This window comes from Pieris brassicae, chromosome 7, assembly GCF_905147105.1.
Source record: "Pieris brassicae chromosome 7, ilPieBrab1.1, whole genome shotgun sequence".
NCBI classification, from domain to species: domain Eukaryota; kingdom Metazoa; phylum Arthropoda; class Insecta; order Lepidoptera; family Pieridae; genus Pieris; species Pieris brassicae.
Window position 1 is genome coordinate 9,346,366 of NC_059671.1, and position 12,602 is coordinate 9,358,967.

The following is a 12,602-nucleotide window of genomic DNA, read 5'->3' on the forward strand; positions in this document are numbered from 1 at the left end:
ATGTAAACAATTGTAATTACACTACACTATCTTTACATAGTATATACAATCCGCCTTTTTTTGTAATCGGAGACAAACGGGCAGAAGTCTCACCTGATATTAAGTGATACCGCTATATTAAGCGATACTTTTGAAGGATCCTATACTATAGAAATGTCGAAGTTAAGTAGTTAAATCAGAGAGTTAATTAAATCTATAGACAGTTAATTAAAGATCTATATTCAATCAAGTCGCTAAAGTTCCGTCAGAAAAGTGAGTGAACGAAGCGTTTAACGGGTTTCCTAAACGTTCCTAGGCAACAAGACTAACCTAACCTAACCATTTACAATAAAACAAAACACGGAATTTCCAAGCTCTCAGTTCTTCACTATCACACCGAAATAACAAATGAAATAATCATGGCGGAGTCTTGTTTTACCATCTTGATTTACATTGTTAATCAACACGCTGGCTTTCGTTCAGATAGCTAAACGTTTTCGACACTGCTTTATTTAAATCAAAATGCTAGCGACTTGATTGAACATCGATCTTCAATTAACTGTCTAGACATTCAATTAACTCTCTGATTTTATTACTTTACTGCGACAGAAATACTGCAGTGTGCAGTTGGTTCCACATAGTGGTGGTACCTGCCTTAAGAAACGCTCAGTTTTCGGTCGGCCGGCCGGGCTTTAACGGCAAGGCATCGGTGAGGGCACAGTCATGCGAACACCTTAAAAATGTCCCTAACAACATCAAATCGTTTATATCGATTAAAACACCCTAAAGATTTTGTTGTACACTCGGTTTCAAAGGTAAATTTAAATATGCATCAAAAATACATTCAGGTAGTGTAAAATTTCTTTTTGATATTTCAGTTGGAGTTTATAATAAAAAAGAAATCTTGTCCCTCTTAATAATTGTACCTTCTAAACGTCCCCTGGGATGTCTTGATTCAACCTAAATATGGGGGCGAAAGCCTCAAGTTGGTATAACTGGAGGAGCACTATGCTTTCTTTACTCGTCACTGAAGCCTCGAAGAACCTTGTCCTGTGGCCTTTCCAGTGTTTCTAAACGAGTGGCTTGTGGACCTATAATCCTATTGGATGTTAAGTGATAGTTTTCCAGCGTAAAAGACTTAAACTATGCTGTTTCTAAGAGGTAGAAAATAACAGAATTCTGAAAGATTACTGTGCTTACACGTTTAATGTAACTATAGGTTTAGTTTACTGTCATACAAAGCAGGTATTTTATTTTACTGGATGCACTCTTCATTAAAAATCAGGCGTTAGGTTTTTCTAAAATATAATACCTTCTATTTTTGTCTTGTTTCTATTTAAATATCGAAGTCTCCAGACAGCGGTAAGCACTTTGTTAACTAAATACATATATCGTTAAAAATTATGGTATAAATATTCATCAGTGAATATGTACAGATGTTTTGTAATTTAATAAAAAGTCAAATATGCTTAACACCTGTTTTATAATTACTTTTCCATAGTGCTAATTAAAGCTACTAGTTACATGATTGAGATATGACACTTATGCTACTGTATTTGTTATAGTCGATATGTGGAATTTGTCTTTGTGTAAAGGTTTCCGTTTTTTTAATTCATGAATTATTGAAGTATTAATAATACAATTAATAACATTAGCACCGGCTATGTGGGAATAATACTGGGTAAGTAAGATAACTAGGAGTTCGCATATAAATATGAAGTTTATTCAAGCAACGTACCATAAAAAAGTGTTTACGTCACTTTGTCGACAAGCTGGCTGCATACATTTACACACAGTGTATAGTTTTCGTGTTTTTGACAAGGTTTTTGTAACCTCGTAAACAATATGTAATATTTATATTTCAATTGAAACTGTAATGAATTATACATTCTTCGGAACGTCGCCTTTTGGTGAATCCTACAAAAATTCGTTCGGTAGTTGCTAAGTTTACACGAGGGCCGGGTGTTTCGTTTATAAAAAGGTCGTGGTTGGAATTTGCTAGTAATCTTTTAACCAATGGCGCTACAACTTTTCTAGGTCTGGATCATTTGTCAATCTAATAGATAAACAGGTAATCGACTTCCTGTGCCTGTGAACGATGTTTCCTTCAAAGTTCCAGCGAATGTTAAATGCGCACATAGACAGAAAGTCAAGTGCACAGCTGAGGTTCGAACCTACAGCCTCAGGGATGAGAGTGGCGAGGTGAACCTACGAACGAGACCAACAAAACTCACGTAATCTTTTCAATATAACATAATAATAATATTAAACCTTTATTCCACATCTTTGACATACATTTGATAAAAAAGATAAATTTATAGTTTTAACTAAGATGCGGCCCCCGTCCAGGAGAAGGCCTCCTCCAACCTTTTCCACCCTAATTCATTTTGTGCCATCGTCATCCAATTTCTATAAGCTACCCTCTCGATCCCGTCGGCCTGTGTTCCTTTTTCCTTAATATGATGAGTAACTGAATGGACGGGTCCGAAAGGAAAAAGAAAAAAAAATACAATATACATATTTATAATACGGCTTTTTAGTTTGGTAATTTTAAATAAAAACCGAATTGCCTAACAGCAACAACACAGGTGTACAGAAATGATCGATCAATATTAACGCGATTCAATAAATTTTACTTACAATTATATTTGCAATAAAATTCCGTACGACATAACGACGCCAATATTCCTTGAAAGCGAATACAATTTCGGCTTCATTTATCATACATATAAATTATGATGACAAGTTATTTTAATTATTTTTGACTTTTACTGTCATTGTTGAATACACGAACAGTGTTAAAAATTATCAAACAGGTGCGTTATTGCTTTTATTTCTTACAGCTAACATAAATTGTATCCGATTTTAAACTGACGCCTCTAGCATTCAGTGAATTAAGTTCAGACCGACTGTATGTTTACTGAATCATTCAATTCGCGCGCGAAATTGACCTATGCGATCGATTGAAACCATGAACCGCGTCCCCGCTACGGTCGCGGAACATCCACGACGATTAGTCAGAAAACATGCTGCCTCTTTGAGCCTCAGCGTTCAAGTCTTGCGATCACTGCAATCCTATTTTCTTTAACACCCCATTCCAGATTGTAATTTGACAATGAACACTATAAAATGTGTGAAAATCGAAAGAAATTTTTAAAATAATATTCGTGTTCCAAATTCAAAATACTTCTCGACCTTGGCTCCTGGGGCCTTCGGGACAGTCAGTGGTTCGTCTAGTCGGTCGAGGTTATAGGAAGAGCACAGCATCATTACTCCACAAGTCGATCATATTACGAACTTGGTATCTGCAAAATTCCGCGGATCGTATTACCAAAGTGACATTTTTACATTGTGATTGTTCTAAAGCACACTTTATTATTAAATGAGTTTTATTAATCCTATTTAAATTTTCCAAAGCACTGGTTCGTTATAAAATCAAAAACCGGGACGGTCCCATAAGGCCTAGGTTGTGTTATGAAATAAACATTATAACATATAAATCTTTCCACGCACGCGTCTATGGGTCTAACATGAAACCGTTTGTTTTCTTATGAGGCTTAATTAAGACCATATAGAGCGACAGAAACCAGGCCTTAACGCGTATTTTCATTTGTTTGAGACGGTAAATTGTGTGCAAAAGTAACACTGTCTTACTGCATGTATGAACATGGAAATGATTAATAAACCATCACACAACACATAAGGTATTACTTAGATAAATGTATTTTTAAATTATTAGTTTTTTCGTAATCGTTAATGGTTTGCTCTTAGTATTTATTGCTGTTTTGCGAACTAGCGAACTGCGAACTTGACACCCGGGGCTTCCCTGAGAGATACGACCTCCAACTATTTAAAGTTAGAGTGTACTCATCACAGGCCGGCAACGCATCCTTTAAAATTGGGTGTCCATGGGCTGCTATGACTGCCCTCTATGGGCTTCCCGTAGGCTCGTTTGCCCTTATTATATAATAAAAAAATATTATGTATGCTATAGGCTTTATCTTCATTATATTTTTTGTTATATATACTTTACGTTAGCTGTAAGAGAACGAATTAAATAAATATATAATTAATAATATTAAAAAAACATATATGTAAAATGTGTATTAAATGCAGCCATGCCTAACCTCTAACGAGAAGATAAAGTGAGGATTAGCCAAGAGGAGAGACCTGGCTTTTTTTTATAAAACGGGGCAAGCGGGCAGGAGGCTCACCCGATGTTAAGCGAGTCCGCCGTCCATGGACACTCTTAATGCCAAAGGGCTCGCGAGTGCGTTATCGGCCTTTTAAGAATTGGTACGCTCTTTTCTTAAAGGACCCTAAGTGGAGATATTCAGTGGGCAGCTGGTTCCACATAGCAGTGGTGCGCGGCAAAAATTACCTTGAAAAACGATGTCGTGGAACGGCCAAACGATGGGAAAGAAAGCCTGTACTCTCTTGATACTCTGCTATTCTATCATATCATTGTCCAGTGATTTTAGTTTCATGATGTTGTTTTTCATCTCATGATTTTACTGACTACAGCTACAGCTTTTAATTTAAATTACACATTACAATTGGATATATGCTGAAGAAGAAATATATTCGTAATTAGTAGAAATGTGCTTTAACCAGTTTATTTATAATTTTCGAATACACTTTCACGAATTTCAACACGCGAGACTTATTAGTCACATGTCACTCGTAATCATGATTTAAATTAGAAATGTGATAAATAATAGAAACAAATATTGTTTTGTTGCGGTTTGAATAGAGGTTATTATATACGTGTATATATATAGGCGATTACCGAATTATATTAAGGTAGACGTTGAAAGAAATATACCACCATACATACCATATGTAGACGAATGTAGTAAAATGCTAATAATTAAAATAACTAAAAATATAATATAATAATAAATAATAAAATTCAAACAACGCTCATCTACAATCACGCTCAGGTTCAACCCTTTCGTTGCTGACGTCCCCAGATGTCGGACTGATGGAACTCCTTGCCCCCTTCCATCTTCCCTAGACAGTATAATATCGGTTCATTTAAGCGGCGTTTAAATAGACCTGGACAGACGCGACATCTAATAGGCCACATCTCACTTAACACCAGGTGGGATTGTGGGCAAACGTCTGTCCAGTTCTCTATAAAAAACTAAATAATCCAAGCTCTCGTAATCTTAAACTACGGAAGTGGAAGCGCAGGTGAAGTGTTATATGCAAATAGACATTAGTTATTTAACTATAAATAAGCTAATAAACATGATTACTAAACGACATTTGACCAGGTGTATATTAAAGCATTTTTCTTGTCCTCTTTGATATAATTATTTTTGTTACATTATTTTATAGGTCTTCTCGATTGATAATCATAATAATAAATCCTTTATTTGTCATGATAGTGGTACAATTAGATCGTTCAATTACAAATATCCGCACAATCAGCCATATATAAACAAAATCATATCAATTTTTACAACATAAAATAATGTCAAAGTTAAGTTCATAATTGTTGTCAAATCTATAGTTTTATTCATATTTTTTGAATATACTGTATTTTATTTCTGTTAAGTTGAATTCCATAGACAATATTAGCGGGCTTTCATAAATGGCATAATAGAAGTGTAGCGACATCTACAATCCGCGCTTTCAAATCATACCTTGAAACGGACTAACGATGTTATTCGGGCCACTTAGCCACTGGGGCCTTCGGGCCAGTCAGTGGTTAGACCGGCCGAGGATCCTTTCTTTAGGTTGGAGGAACAGCACTCCATCCATCAACCACAGATATCTTTGCTCAAAGGTATGGTTTAGGTCCTTATGCTAAAAGTAAATTGGATTTGGAAAAACGGGAGGCTTACGTTAAGTCCCGTTTTTCACCTTACGTATGGCTCACGTATGTAATTTTGTCAAATCTAAATCTTATCCAAAGTGTATAAAAAAGTATGAGATCGAAATAAGTTCCTAGATTAATAAAATACCGTAATGTCGATAAACCCTCAAAATGTGTACAACACGTTTACAAACGCTTATATATTATTATAATAACTCCTTAATATTTCGCATAGTTATAATTGCGTACGTAGTCCCTACGAGTATGTTGATACTGTGTATTATAAATAATAACTATTTTTAAAACCATTTTTAATTATCGTGTTTAATAGAAACATCCGAGAGCAGTCGGAACAGCTGTTCTTGATCTATTAACGACGATCGTATGGCTTATTAGTGGCATAAGAGCGTCGTTATCCTCTCAGGTGCTTATCTAACGTCATATGCCTTATTTGGCCCCATTGATAAATGCATTAAGCGGTTGCTTAAGCAATGGGTCACTATCGACCACCGGCCTGGTTGCCCTTTCATGACCCTTAAAGCATTAACTTCCTAGTACTTTTTCAATGTTAGTTGTTAAGTTATTTGTTAAATTGAACTAGGCAGATATTTGGAGATGGCATTAAAACAAATAAGAGCAAATCAATGTAGTTAAAATTACGCAAATATTTAGTGCGAAAGCTTTTTTTATACAACCGGGAAAACTCACAGCAGGGCCTGATTTTGTGTGATACAGCCGCCCATGGACACTCACAATACTACAGGGCTTGCGAGTGCATTGCTGGTCTTTTAAGACCATTCTTAATACCCAATGTACGTTGTTTCCTTGAAAGACCATTATTTTAATTGTTTCGGAAGTTCTTAATTTTAAATCGGAATCGAAAGTTTACATCATCAAGTTGAATGTAATGAAAAAAGCATTAAAACGTTACAACAAATAAACAAAGAAAGATTCCAATTATGGGAAACCAACATTAAAAGAACGGTAGCAAAAATTAAATTCCTGAAATAGATTCACGCTTAATTACAGTATACACATTGAATAAAAAACTAAAGAATCAAGGTGCTAAAACACAATTAAAAATAAAGTGGCAGCCGCACGGTAATCGTGAGTGTCCTGTAATTCGGGACGTGTTCCCGCGACAGGTGAATACTAACCTCCTTGGATACACTGGACACAATTAGCGTACCAATTAAATAGGCATCACAGGAAAAAATCCACAGAGCAAAGTGTTGTGCGAATTGTCAATGTCAATTGTATGGTAATTCGATTATCTATGATTCTATATTCAAATTCGCCGATAGCTTACTGTTTATGCGAAATATTTTATATTGTTTGAAACAATATATTTGGTAAGGCTTACTCCTAGTGGATGTTTTTGAGTATATTTCGTTAATCATTTAGTCCCAGACTTTTTATCCCAGAAATTTTTGCCTGGACCTAGAAATAGAGGGAATAATGCGCTAAGCACTGCATTTTTATGTTATATCAATAAGGTTATATATAAACGTTGTATACGTGCTGAGGAACGTTGTATACGTTCTTAAAAACACAATAGGGTCTAAAAGAGCGTACCAATTCTTAAACGGCCAGCAACGCATTCGAGAGCCCTCTGGCATTAAGTGTCCATATAGGCGGTATAACTTAACATCAGATGATGCCGGTTCTATATAAAAAAATAACAATTTCCTACAACCCTAGATTAAAAAGCTTTGTTATGGTTGCAATTAGATTTTTGTGTCAATGAGGTGTTTTGTGTTTAATAATTAAAATCCTAATTGAATATATTTCCATATGAGATAATTACCTACCAATTAAGACACTTTAGTTGGCGTAATTTTCCTGGAATTTGCAGACTTCCCCTACAATCAGCATATTTTATTTTGCAATTTCGTTCTATTAAAATCATCTTTTTACTAAGCCTTATGTGTTTAGGTTTGGAATATTAAGAGCGTTAATAGTTTGTTTACAGGTATTTGTTTTATACAGACTGAAGTTTTTAGTATGAACGCTATTGTATGAAAAACATTTTGCGCGTATATAGTTATTACGTATATACTTTAATACAACTTTAATACACAATAGTACAATTTAATAAATATAATTTAGTGTCAAGTAATTTTGTTAAAATGGTAATTACTGCGGTTAAAAGTAAACAGTAAATATAAAATTAGTAGAACGAAGAGCGAGTCACTTTCCAAGCGGCTTGATCCCTTGGCGTTACGTAGAGATGTGGGATATATGTGCATCTTCTACAGCATTTACCATGGAGAGTGTGTAGAGAAGTTGTTCGGACTTAAATCATTGGATGTCAAGCCAGAATACAAAATGCCATCCGTATCACCTCGACGTCCGTTGTTCCACAACTGAGCGTTTCTTAAGGCAATATTTTCCGCGCACCACCACTATGTGCATCCAGCTGCCCACTGAAGTAATTCCGAACCAATTCGACTTAGGGTCTTTCAAGAATAGAGCGTACCATTTCTTAAAAGCCCGGCAACTCACTTGCCATCCATCACTTAACATCAGTTAAGCCCGTTTTCCTCTTGTAACATAAAAAAAATATATTAGTTTCTGCTTGATTTAAATTTATATTCATGTTGACTGTGAAACTAGTTGAAAAGCTGTAAACTATTCTGTATTTAGTTTTTGTGTTAGGACTTTAAGAATTAGAATACGGTCTCTCAGCTGTTGGTGCGACTCATGCGTGACTAGTTTTTACATTACACTTACAAGTTAGGTACTAAGCAAATGTAATTTATTATGTAAACATACAATTTATATGAATTGCATTACTTTCCTAATAGAGACGAGTTAATTTTTATTATTGCACGCGATTATCGGTCTAACAACATAGCGTCTTTAGTTATGTCTTAAGGGGTTTGGTAAAGGGTTCCCCTGTGGTATCAGATGACCATAATTAAAATCATAACTTGTATATTGATAAACTAATTAACATTTAATAACAAGTATCTCTTTTCTTGAATAAAAATAAGAGCATTGTTTCACGTGATCAACATCGAATACAGTATAAGGCATATTGAGTGTTCCATGCGGAGATCGAATCCGGGAATCTGCGGAAATCTATGCCTGATAACAGCCCTCGCGAACATAAATAACATAATATACACCCTTAGCGAACTAAATGAACCTCTTATTAAGATGTATGAGTGTATAAATGTATAAATTTTTTGCTTAACTAATTGGACATAAGGCTGGAATGTTTTCGCACGGTTTGGGCTCGGCTGGTTTTTGCATTGAATAATTTATGACATTTTTTCTCATTTTGCTCATTCGTTCTGTACTTTGTATTACAGAAATGAGCCCGACGCTTCACAAACCAATGAAGGTACGTTAATTATGTTATAATATATAAATGTTATTAATATTAGGAAGCATAATGATGGAACTTGCAGGAAATACTGGTTCAAATTGAAGAATGATTTTTTATTTTATAACATAAAAGATCCAGTGGCGCTTACCAGCCTTACCAGTATTTTCTGTATCTATTTCGTTATAATTTGTTTTATCAAATGGGCAAGTAGGTGATCAGCCTCCTAAGTTTGACACACGACGTCGACTTTTCTAGTCTATTGATGGATTGGGCACTGTTACTGCGGACTAACTCAGGGTTGAGAGTCACACGCAGAAGAGACCAACAGTGCTACTAATACTAATTTTTATTAGCAAATCCTCCGCGATCTATCTAGGCGTATTCTGTTTATAGAGCCATTTACAAGCGCCTGGTTAGTTGTATGACCATACTAATTCTAATGAATAATATAAGTATTTTAAGTTTATACCATCCGTCCGTGTATGGTGGATCTGGCAGCTCTAAGCAGATGACCGCACGGCGGAACTCGACCACAGACCGACTGCTCCGACCCCTCAGAAACTGCTCGAGCGGTCCGTGTATCGTGTATATATGAATATAATATGGAAAATGCAGATCTCCGTGAGGGGACCGCTCTAGAGCATGCGGTCCGTCTATGGCCAGCGTTAGAGCGGGCTTTGTTTAATCATATATTTACCACAAAGTAAAAGTATAGATTATATGTCGGACTTCGGTCAATACTTAACTTGTTTTATTTTATTTTAAGGTGTCGATTGCATTGATCTTGGGTCGCCGGTTAAACGCAGGAGGTCCAGCAGCTTGAGCACACCTGACAAGAAGCTCGTGAGGAAGCGCACGTCGTCTGGGATATTCCAGGTATATTGTCTAGGGTTGTAAGCCTGTTCTAATGTTAATGGAAAAAATTCAAACGTTCTTTATTTAATATTTAGAAGGATTTAGTAAAGTACTTTGTTATGGTTCACATACTATTACGGGTCTGAGGGTGAGATGCAGACCGAGACTACCATATGAAACAGTCCATCGCGTTCATTTTTGTATTCAGAAAAGCTCAGTCACTGCGATTTTGGCGATACTACAGATAATAATTAATTGATGTTTAACACATTGCGCAAGTTTCTATGTTAAATAAATTATCTATTAATTTATGTTAAAAATTTAAGTGTTTATTTTATTGGTTAAAATAATTACTTTTAAATACTCCTTTTAGTTATACACTTTCAGATTGACGTTTCTTGCAGTTTCAGATGATATTGTTTAAATATTTTACAATAAATATATAACTTTTATATCACAACATTTTATAACATATTATAATATTTTTATCTGGCTTTACAGATTAATAAAAAATTACAGATATTGTAATCATACCAAAAACAATAGAAATCTTATGAAGTTTGATTTTTCTGTATACGATAATACTAATAAGATTTGATCTATCTTAATCGCGACTTGGCTGCGACCGTGTCCGAATCTCACCCTCGTTTATCCGTAGATTCTGTGCCTTTAATTTTAAAAAATATAGCCTATTATTAAAAAGTTGTGAAAGATTTAAGATTTTTTTAAAACTGCAGTTATAAAAGGAAAAACCTTTAATGATAAATTATTTTTGTAATAATATTATTTGTGAATAAGAATAATATTGTTGATTGGGCTTAACTCTTTTCAGTTTACTGAGGGATAATGGTAACAAAATAAACCTCATTTTGGGCCATTGTTGTTGTGTCAAAACACGCTTAGGCGGGAAACATTTCAAAATGCCGGATTTGGCTGCCAGATCGTATTTCTCTGCTTATATTTAGCGTACTCATCTATCTCTTTTTATCACAGTGTAAACACATTTTATAGAAAGAGACGAAATAATTTTATTTAAGATAAAAATATAATAATTTGGTTTTATAACAATTTTTGATATATATTATCAAAATGCGAAGAAGTTATTTTACGACAGTTTTAATTAAAAGCCAATTTATTTTTATTACACTGTTTTAATTATTGTACTTGTTCTTTTTCTATAAAATTTTGTTTTTGCTATGATTATAGGAGACAGAACATTGGTTTTATAGTTTGATAAATCACCAGCTGTGTTAAATATGAAAATTATTGTATTTTTGACAGAAATCTTAATATGTTGTTTAAGTAATCGTTATTAGTGAAAGTTAGTTAATTTTGTGAAATCACTCTTATTCGATGTACCATAAACATATTTAACGTCAAGTGAAGTCAGTAAAATAATATTTTTTTATAGGTTGAGGAATCAGAGCCTCCCCCAAAGAGGCCAGAAATTCCCGAAATGGAACCCGAGGGGGAAAAAACGCGGGAAATTCAGACCAACGGAGGCCGGAAAGTATCCGAAGAGAAAAAGAAAGAGAAGGCCGCAAGTTTGAAGAAGAAAGATAAAGAAATGAGAAAAGAGAAGATGGTGTTAGATAAGTTTGATAGTAAAAGTACGTCACAGTGTGTAGAGGCTTTCAAAGAAAGTGATTGTTGGGATTAATAATAAATGGATGTAAACTTTATATTGATGTTTTGATTGTCCTCTTAGAGTATTGTTAGTTATTCGTAGTAGTTCCCTTCTTCTTTTCTTCTCAGTCGTATTCTTCGTTGCTGAAGGTCGTGTCACTGTAAGGTTCCTGCTGCCCTGCTAATGATATCTCTCCACTTTGTTCGGTCTATAACTTCCCTTAGTGCAGCTGTAGGGGCTGGAAGCGAATTTGATGTTAAGTGATACTGCCGCTCATGGACACCCACATTGACAGAAGGCTGGCAAGTGCGATCGCGGCCTTTTAGAAATTAGTACGCTGTTTTCTTGAAGTATAGAAAACTATATTTATTTAACCGTCGGCTTAGCTTATTTACTGTAAGTAAAAGTGAAAGTTAATTAACCATATTACAAATAGACATTTAGGAAACAAATATTCAATTTTCAACGATCTTGATGACTTTTAATTGCAGATAAAAAATTAATTACTCGACTACCCACAGACAGTAATTAACTATATGCAGCTTTTAAAATAACATCGAACCATATAATTATAAATTAATTATTTTATATAATAACCTATTTGTTTTCAATTATTCATTCTTAAACATTTTGCAGTTCATTTATATACCTTAACTTTATTTATAACGTTTACGGTGGTCCTGGTGTCGATTTGTAGCGATATACGATATGTATTATTTTAAAACATTTATATAATGTATCATTTTTAAGTTTATTACCTACTTACTGCTTAGCTTAAGATGCATAGTGTGCAGAAACGTCCTGATGTTAAATTTATAATAAATTTAAATTTACTTCGTCAAGTCAAGGGCGTAAAGCGGGCAAGAACTGGCAAGAAACTCTCCGTCACTCTTTTTAAACTTCAGGGATGACATTTCCGTAAGAATAAAATAATTTTAATAGGTTAGAAGGAGTTATGGCTATCCTGTTAAACTATTATAACC

At 34.6% G+C, this 12,602-nt stretch overlaps 1 protein-coding gene across 1 annotated transcript in view; it reads left to right on the forward strand.

Moving 5' to 3' along the window:
• LOC123712050 (poly(A)-specific ribonuclease PARN-like) overlaps window positions 1–11,674 on the forward strand; it is a 35,945-nt gene extending 24,271 nt beyond the window's left edge. The window contains exons 12-14 of the mRNA XM_045664976.1: window positions 9,121–9,152; window positions 9,904–10,013; window positions 11,404–11,674. Coding sequence (XP_045520932.1) covers window positions 9,121–9,152; window positions 9,904–10,013; window positions 11,404–11,652 — 391 coding nt within the window. The 3' untranslated portion in view covers window positions 11,653–11,674. The remainder of the gene's footprint in view (window positions 1–9,120; window positions 9,153–9,903; window positions 10,014–11,403) is intronic.
• The last annotated feature ends 928 nt before the right edge of the window (window positions 11,675–12,602 follow it).